The 9119-nt window shown below is 42.8% G+C and overlaps 1 protein-coding gene across 3 annotated transcripts in view; it reads right to left on the reverse strand.

Annotated features, from left to right (window-relative positions):
• Positions 1-7747, reverse strand: part of SLC18B1 (solute carrier family 18 member B1) — a 28967-nt gene extending 21220 nt beyond the window's left edge. Inside the window, exons 1-2 of one of the 3 annotated variants that reach the window (XM_054492458.2) lie at positions 7494-7747; positions 6058-6197 (exon numbers count right to left, since the gene is read on the reverse strand). In XM_054492458.2, coding sequence (XP_054348433.2) covers positions 6058-6197; positions 7494-7536 — 183 coding nt within the window. In that variant the 5' untranslated portion in view covers positions 7537-7747. Of the gene's footprint in view, positions 1-6057; positions 6198-7493 lie in introns of those variants that run through there. The other 2 variants (XM_054492461.2, XM_054492460.2) reach the window with 2 other exon arrangements.
• Positions 7748-9119: the final 1372 nt, after the last annotated feature.

The following is a 9119-nucleotide window of genomic DNA, read 5'->3' on the forward strand; positions in this document are numbered from 1 at the left end:
GAAACAGCCAAGGTAGTTTATCATCCATCAATTACAGTTACTAATGTTTATAGCCTATTCTATCAGTGAGCTCCTAAAATTTGCTACAGATAATATTTATCCTAAATCTACTTCTTTTGAACTTCAAATGCTACCACTGTGATACACAACTACATTCACATATAAAAATAGAAAGTTTTAAAAACTTTGTCAAGTCCTGGAACTATTGCAAATCCTTAAATCAGGTTCTAGCTGTAGAAATTTAAAGAATCAAAATACGAGTTTAATTTCTTTAAGATAGGACTGGCAACTTAGCATACTACAGAGGGAAAGCCTGAACTTTCATATATTGACCATCTTATATATATGAGGCATTGTGCCAGCAGTGAATATTTATGGTCAGAAGAGTCCAGTTTAGTTAGATCCATCCTTTTGGCAGAGCTTTGGATTTTCGCAAATAACTTCATAATACAGAAATGCACACATGCACACACACTTTTGCACTCTTGAACATCCATTCTCTGCAACCATGATTGCCTTTCTTTATCTTTTCTCTCTAACTACAATTTATGATAAAAATTTTCTCCATCCCTTCCCATGTAAAGATACTATCATCATTCAATCTTTGTCTTTTTCAAGGATTTTTTTTGCATGTCAGACTATGCCTCTTTAAATAAACCATACATTCCTCATAGCGTCATACCACAGGAAGCCAGAGAAGTGGACTCTATTGTTCTAAGCTAAATTTTAGGAAGGACCTCCCACTTACTCTAGGAAAAGTCCTCAGAAATGTCCCTAGGCACTTGGTGGTGGGTGAGGGCAGAGAGGATGGGCCCACAGCTCCATGGTAATGGCTTGGGCAAGATTTAAGCCCATAATTCTTGGGCTTCATAACTAGCTATTCTCTTTCCGTGTACTAATAACCACAGGAAATAATGGTGTGGATACAAGAGAGAGTTCATTAAAATACCTTTAATGGCACTGTAACAAATGGTTATGCTGTATGTCAACTGGAACATGAGGTCTACATTTCTACTACACACGGGTCAGGTTTCTCAAAAAGAAAGTGTTGTGAAAGGAGTCAATTAAGGCATAAGAAAAATATTTGTGCCGGGCATGGTGGCTCATGCCTGTAATCCCAGCACTTTGGGAGGCTGAGGCGGGGGGATTACTTGAGGTCAGGAGTTTGAGACCAGCCTGGCCAACATGGCAAAACCCCATCTCTACTAAAAATACAAAAATTAGCCAGGTGTGGTGGCACGTGCCTGTAATCCCAGCTACTCGGGAGACTGAGGCAGGACAACCGCTTGGACCCAGGAGTCAGAGGTTGCAGTGAGCCAAGATTGTGCTACTGCACAGCCTTGGTGACAGAGCGAGACACTGTCTCAAATGAAAGAAAGAAAGAAAGAAAGAATGAAAGAAAGAAAGAAAGAAAGAGAAAGAAAGAAAAGAAGGAAAGAAAGAGAAAAGGAAAGAAGAAGGAAGGAAGGAAGGACATTCATTAGTCAAGTTGCATTATCAATGTTCTTTGCTTAATAGTTCTGATAAGTATTTAATTTAGAATCTAGCAGAAAATATATAATGCCTATAGCAAGTAATACTTATTAGACCCTCAATATGAGCCAGAATCTCTTTATTAAATGCCGCTTTACATGGTATCTCACAACAATTATATTAAATAAAGGATATATTTTTAGCTGGCCTCATTTATAGATGAGGACAGGAACTTGCAAAGGTTACAGAGTCATGAGCCACTACAGTTTTCATCATGTGCATGTTCCCATATTCGCTGTGGAAATGGAATGCTGACACAGGATGTGCTAGAACCACATGCTATGGCAGCAGCCAAATGTCATTTTTGGAACATGGATCCTGCTTCACATTAGGAAAGCAAAAACAGCTATTAAAAGCAATTTCTAGGCTGGGCATAGTGGCTCACTCCTGTAATTCCAGCACTTTAGGACGCCAAGGCGGGTGGATCACCTGAGGTCAGGAGTTCGAGACCAGCCTGGCCAATATGGTGAAACCCCATCTCTACTAAAAATACAAAAAAATTAGCTGGGTGTGGTGAGGCGCGCCTGTAATTCCAGCTACTTGGGAGACTGAGGCAGGAGAACTGTTTGAACCCAGGAGGCAGAGGTTGCAGTGAGCTGAGATGATGCTGCAGCACTCCATCCTGGGCATGACGGAACGAGGCTCTGTCTCAATAAATAAATAAATAAGCAATTTCTGGTCCTCTGACAAAAGATGAGGGTGGCAAGAAAAATGATGAATAGAAGTAGGAATCCCACACCAGAATTTAAGAAAGGCACTGATTTTCCTTTGCCCAGTTAGCTTAGCTAATAAGAAAAATGGCAGAACATGCAGGAGGAAGGGTGAGGCTTCACCAATGCATTTGTTGACCACAAGATTTTAATCAGAAATGAAAAATCAAAGCCTGCTCTTCATATTTACAGCTTTTAAAGGTAGAATGTTCTCTCTCCTGCCTCTATCTCCTTTCTTTCAGCCTTCCCCCTGCGAGGTGAGACAAAGTAGCAAATGTAAGCAGTCACATTTTGCTCACTTCTGCTTGCCAGCATAATGTCATAAAACCCCTGACTCTGTGACAACATGCAACTCTTGGGAGGGATGAGTTGAAGACAGAGCAGGATAGAGCACATAGCCCCCCACATCTCTTGCCTGAGCTGTTACATTCCTTAAATGATAAATCCCCAGCCTTGCCTTTTCCTACACATAAGATAACATCTAACATGGTTGTGATTATGCGTTTATAAACTATTACCAAAGGTACATTCATAATCTATAACCAGATGTACTCTTACACCCAAACTTTGATGTGACCTTGCATGTACTGAGTCTCTACTACCTGTATATGAACTGTGAACTGAAATACTCAGCCTGTAGTCCTCAGTAAGACTTCAGAATAAAATGGACTTTAATTCTTTAAAAGCTTGACTTTTTTCTTTGGTCAACATTTCCTATAAGCAAAAAACTCAATCAAAAACTTAAAAAGCACACACCCACAGCCTGGTTTTCCTTTGTCCCTATTCACTTAGAGGAAACTAACATTAGTTGCACTCACTGAGTTCCAGTTGAGCTAGGAAATGCCCTTCTCACTGGTTGATTCACTCACTCCAATTCTTCTCCATCTCAATTCCACAGGCTCTTATTATTTTTTTTTTAATTTTTTTTAAGATGGAGTCTCACTCTGTCACCCAGGCTAGAGTGCAGTGGGGCGATCTCGGCTCACTGCAACCTCCACCTCCTGGGTTCAAGCAATTCTTCTGTCTCAGCCTCCTGAGTAGCTGGGACTACAGGCATGTGCCACCATGCCCAGCTAATTTTTGTATTTTTAGTACAGACAGGGTTCCACCATGTTGGCCAGGCTGGTCTCGAACTCCTGACCTCAGGTGATCCTCCCACCTCAGCCTCCCAAAGTACTGGGATTACAGGCGTGAGCCACCATGCCTGGCATTATTATTATTATTATTATTATTATTTAAAAATCCCAAGTCTGGCCAGACTGCTCTTTCTTGCTCAAACACCTCTGATGACTGCCCACTGACTAAGTCCTTGACAAGTGCCCTTCCTTTCTATCTTAGGCCTGCCTTCTCAGATCCACTGTCTCCCATTAGACCTCACTTCACCCCAGGCTCACGCCACATCAAGAAGCTACCTGCTGTTTCCCCAGGAACATGCCATTCACTCTGCTCTTCCTGTAACTATACCTAGAACACCTCCATCTCTGTTGTTCACCATAAGAATTAACATTTCTTAGGACCCACCTTAGGCCAGGTGCGGTGGCTCACACCTGTAATCCCAGCATTTGAGAGGCCTGGCCAACATGATGGATGGATTGCTTGAGCTCAGGAGTTCAAGGTCAGCCTGGGCAACATGGTGAAACCCCATCTCTACTAAAAATAGAAAAAAATAGCCAGGCATGGTGGCACATGCCTGTGCCCCAGCTCTTCAGGGGGCTGAGGCGAAAGGATCTCTTTAGCCTGGGAAGTTGAGGCAGCAGCGAACTCTGATCATGCCACTGTACATTCAGCGTCGATGACAGAGTGAAAACCTGTCTCAAAAAAAAAAAAAAAAAAAAAGCCCCAACTTAGATTTAGCCTGAAATTTCCTTTCACTACCGCCCTTTCTTCTGCTATCTGCACTCCATGTATGGCAGAATTAACCATTCTTCTTTCTAGGGTCTCATAACATTAGTATGGATAGAGGGAAGCCAGAAGAAAATAATTTAAAAAAAAGAAAAAAAACAGTCTTATAACATTCTGGACATCCTTTTCTTAAGGGATATCCAAATCATTGGAACCTTTTTTTCCCCCGTATTTTTTCACTCCCAATGGGCAGACAAGAGACAGCCATTTCCCTGATTTTTTTATACTACCCTAACACATCCCATGCTTAGCCTGCTCTAGAGAAGGGACTCATTAAACCTCTAGTTAATAGAACTGAATTGGGCAAGTTACAACTTCTGAGACTGTTTCTTCATTTGCAACATGCTGAGATTCTCAAGATTCTGTATGAGGTTGTCTTGGGGATTAAATGGATAAATAAGGGGTAATGTGCACTAGAAGCCAGAGAGCACTGTATGGGTACATGGCAATATTGTTCCTTTAGCAGAGAAGCCACTTTATCTTCTTTTGTAGCACACAGAACGAAGGACTATATGTTTTAAGGGCAGTTGGAGGACTAACAAGCTGCCACTGCACTGTGAGCCAAGGATTTGGCAAAAAGCACAAAATAAAACCTACGGATACGTTGTCTACACTCCAAGCCAGTCATATTCATTTCATACTATATCCTATTAACGTCTAGAATCCAGTTGGACTCTCTAGGGATTATTATCTTTGAATCTGTGTCATTAGCTATAAATCTTAACACCATATAAAAGGCTATGCCTAGAAGGAATAGGCCCTATTAATCAGAATTCCTCTCTTGCATAAACATTGCCGCTAGAGTCCATAAGAAATTAAAGTCAAAAGAGGGAATATGGAGCGGGGCCGGGGCTGGTCGTGGTGGCTCACGCCTGTTATCCCAGCACTTTGGGAGGCCAAGGTGAGCAGATCACCTGAGGTTAGGAGATCGAGGCCAGCCTGCCCAACATAGCAAAAACCTGTCTCTACTAAAAATACAAAAATTCAGCTAGGCGCGGTGACTCACGCCTGTAATCCCAGCACTTCCGGAGGCGGAGGCAGGCAGATCATGAGGTCAGGAGATGGAGATCATCCTGGCTAACACGGTGAAACCCCGTCTCTACTAAAACAATACAAAAAAAAAAATTAACTGGGCGTGGTGGCGGGCACCTGTAGTCCCAGCTACTTGGGAGGCTGAGGCAGGAGAATGGCGTGAACTCAGGAGGCGGAGCTTGTAGTGAGCCGAGATCGCGCCACTGCACTCCAGCCTGGGCGAGAGTGTGAGACTCCATCTCAAAAAAAAAAAAAATTACCCGGACGTGGTGGTAGGCACCTGTAATCCCAGCTACTCGGGAGGCTGAGGCAGGACAATCAATTGAACCCGGGAGGCAGAGGTTGCAGTGAGCCAAGATCACAACATTGCACTCCAGCCTGGGCAACAAGAGCGAAACCCTATCTCAAAAGAAAAAAAAAAAGCGAAACCCTATCTCAAAAGAAAAAAAAAAAAAAAAAAGGAAGGGGTGTCGGGAATCAAAACGTCCTAATTCTAAAATGTGAATAAAATCTCGAGAAAATAGTTACTGTCTTAACACAGACCTATTGCAGTAACATTTGAGTCTCAGTTATTCAGTGCACTCCTTTTTTTCAGTTGCAGAAACCAAAAAAGATTAATCAGACTACATGGCAAGCAAAGTAATTCTCAGAAGATCAACTACTTTTAGGTGAATTACCGCCCAAGAAGATGTTCTTGACTGGATTTTTTTTCCTAGTATCAAGCATTCTGTAAGTATTCTGTTAGCTGGAGTTCTATTCACCATCTGTCCTATATACAGATTTTTACATTTTATATACTATAAAATAAAATAATTCAAAAGGCTTTAAAAAAACAAACAAACAAAAAGACAGAGATCTTAAGGACTTAAAAATGTCTTACCTCTTTAGGGAAAAAGGGTCCAAGTATAGAATAGCACATCATGGAACCTAAGTTCACCGAAGCTGCCGATATCAGTACAAAAACCTGTTCTCTCGAAAGCCACCCGGGGGTCTCTCCTGCACTTCCTGCAGGATCATCACCTTGAATGCAAACATGCAGCAATTAGGCATATAATTGAGACTACTGATTAAAGTACACAAATGTGATTTCTGTGCACATATGTTGCACTCTGAAGATATCATTTGCTGAGCTTAGGGCTATTTTGAATATAGCACATTTGATCAAATGGAACACAATCCTTGTACATTACTGCCGTTTTGAAAACGTACTGCTTTCGGCTGGGCGCGGTGGCTCACGCCTGTAATCCCAGCACTTTGGGAGGCCGAGGCAGGCGGATCACGAGGTCAGGAGATCGAGACCATCCTGGCTAACACGATGAAACCCCGTCTCTACTAAAAATACAAAAAATTAGCCGGGCGTGGTGGCGGGCGCCTGTAGTCCCAGGTACTCGGGAGGCTGAGGCAGGAGAATGGCGTGAACCCGGGAGGCGGAGCTTGCAGTGAACCGAGATCGCACCACTGCACTCCAGCCTGGGCTACAGAGAGAGACTCTGTCTCAAGAGCAAAACAAAACAAAACAAACAAAAACAAAAAACAAAAAAACCACAAAGATTTCTAAGGCAGTATTGAAGTCAAATGAAGTGTAAGTAGGAGAAAACAAGCTAAATCATTCAGCTGGTGAATTAATATTTACAACGGTATGCTTCTGGATAGACAAGTCCCACAAATTCATAAATAAATACTTTTTTTTTTTTTTACCCTAATTACTGGTCTTTTGCATCAGTTAATTTAACACTTATTTCCAGGGCTAAATTGTCATTTAAAAACACGAAATCAATTACTGAGAGTTCCAAATATCCAAGCAAATCCATCAGCCATTTATAAATTTAATTGTTTTTAGGAAAAACTTCAGAAAAATACATTTGCTTTGCTCTATTTGTCAGAGATTGCCATTGCAGTGCAGAAGGAAAAAAAAATCTGTGCAACATGAGGAAGTCTTACGAATCTTTGTAAAATGTTTGTAGTAGATGAGAAAGGGAAATGAAAGTTAAAAAGAAAGGCAACAACAATGGGTACTTGAAAGGTAACGTTTTACATTTGCCTAATGGCATACTTATTTGAATGCATTAAACACACAGTACTTAAAAGCAGAGGTATAGGTTAGAAAGTCATTAGAAACCGTGACACATATCCAGTCCTGGAACTTCACCCCGTCCAGAGAGAAAAGAAACGCTGGCCCGAACCCCACGATCAGGCCCCAGCCTTTCCTAATCTCTCGGAAACAAATCAAGCTAAAAGCAATTCAATCGTTACTAAAGAGACAGGCCGGAAGATGCCGCTGGTCTCCGGGCTCCCGGCCACACAATTCATGGTCACCTCCTGGTGCGCGTGGTCCCTCCAGATCACCCGGCGCCTCCATCCCCGGTGCGTGGACTCCGGCGCCCCAGCTCCCGGGTTCAAGCTACGTCCTTGGACTCGACCTCCAAGGAGCCACTGGCACTCTGGCGGGTGGCCGCTGCTCAGCTGGAACCCGGCATTCCCGACTCCCTGCGGGCAGCGATCCGCCCGGCCCGGAGCTCCGCAAAGCATTCCAGGACTCTGAGTCCCCGGTAGGCGGCCGGGGGCGGGGCAGGGGTGGAGCAAGGCTCCTTTTTTTCTTTGCCCCCCCCCCCCCCATTATCTTAATCCACCACCTCAGCTGCTATATCATGGTGTCCTTTTTCATTCTGTGACAGAGAGTGAAAAAAGATGAGTCTATATTCCATATAGTTGTACCCCCCTCTATCTTAAAATAAGTTCAATTTATTCCTACGAAACGAAATAAAGGAAGCCTATGTAGACACAGAAAAGGTAGGGAGTACCTCAACTGGAAAACACAAAAGTGAATTAAAAAATTAGTTTATACAGGAACTTTGAAAGAGTGAATTATTTTTCACAGTGGGTAAATGCGGTAGTGTTCGTAATTACTGAAGCCAGACACTATTGAACCGTAAATGAATTAACCTATGTGAAGCACCTGGAGTCGAAAAATATTTGCAAGAATACTAATGAATATCGAGGAAGCGTGGTGAAGTGGCTAGGAGTGCGACCTCTGGAGGCAGGTGCCAGGGATTCAAGCCAGGGCACTTGCTGGCTGTGTGTAACTTTGGATGACGACGTCAGTTTCTCTATCTGTACAACTGAGATTACAATGTTTATCTCGTAGGGCGGCTGTGAGCATTGGCGATAAAGTATGTTAGTAGCTAGCACATGAACATGATGGCTGCTACCTTACTTTCACACTCACAGTTTTCTTGCACAAAAAATAGGTTTCACTTATTTTCACCGTATTTACTATTTGGGAAGTGTTAAAGCTTGAGGACTGGCTGGGCACCATGGCTCATGCCTGTAATCCCAGCAGTTTGGGAGGCCGAGGTGGGCAGCTCACCTGAGGTCAGGAGTTCTAGACCAGCCTCACCAACATGGTGAAACCCTGTCTCTACTATAAAAATACAAAAAAATTAGCCAGGCGTGGTGGCAGTCACCTGTAATCCCAGCTACTCGGGAGCCTGAGGCAGGAGAATCGTTTGAACCTGGGAGGCAGAGGTTACAGTGAGCCAAGATCCAAAAGAATTGTGTGAGGGTAGCTTTATTGACTGAGAATCTGCCTCAGATCCACTGTACAAGGTCAGTTCCAATACACGGGATGGCTGATAGTAAGTTTGTGATTACTGTGCCACCTCATTCCAGCCTGGGTGAAAAAGTGAAACTCTGTCTCAAATAAATAAATAAAGTTGAAGGACTGGGAAATTCTTGTTTTGAAGCCAAAGCAAAACAAAACACAGAATTACCACTTTGTGCCAGGCATTATGAATTTAAAGATGAATGAGCCCCATCCAGACTCTGCCCTCAAGTAGCACACCTTCTAGCAGATGAAATTCACACTAATTAATAATCTCCTATAATGCAATCGGTTATATACAAACATATTGGAAGAACCATTTACTTTGGCAAATGGTTCCT

This window comes from Pongo pygmaeus, chromosome 5 (genome assembly GCF_028885625.2).
Source record: "Pongo pygmaeus isolate AG05252 chromosome 5, NHGRI_mPonPyg2-v2.0_pri, whole genome shotgun sequence".
Classification (NCBI taxonomy): Eukaryota; Metazoa; Chordata; class Mammalia; order Primates; family Hominidae; genus Pongo; species Pongo pygmaeus.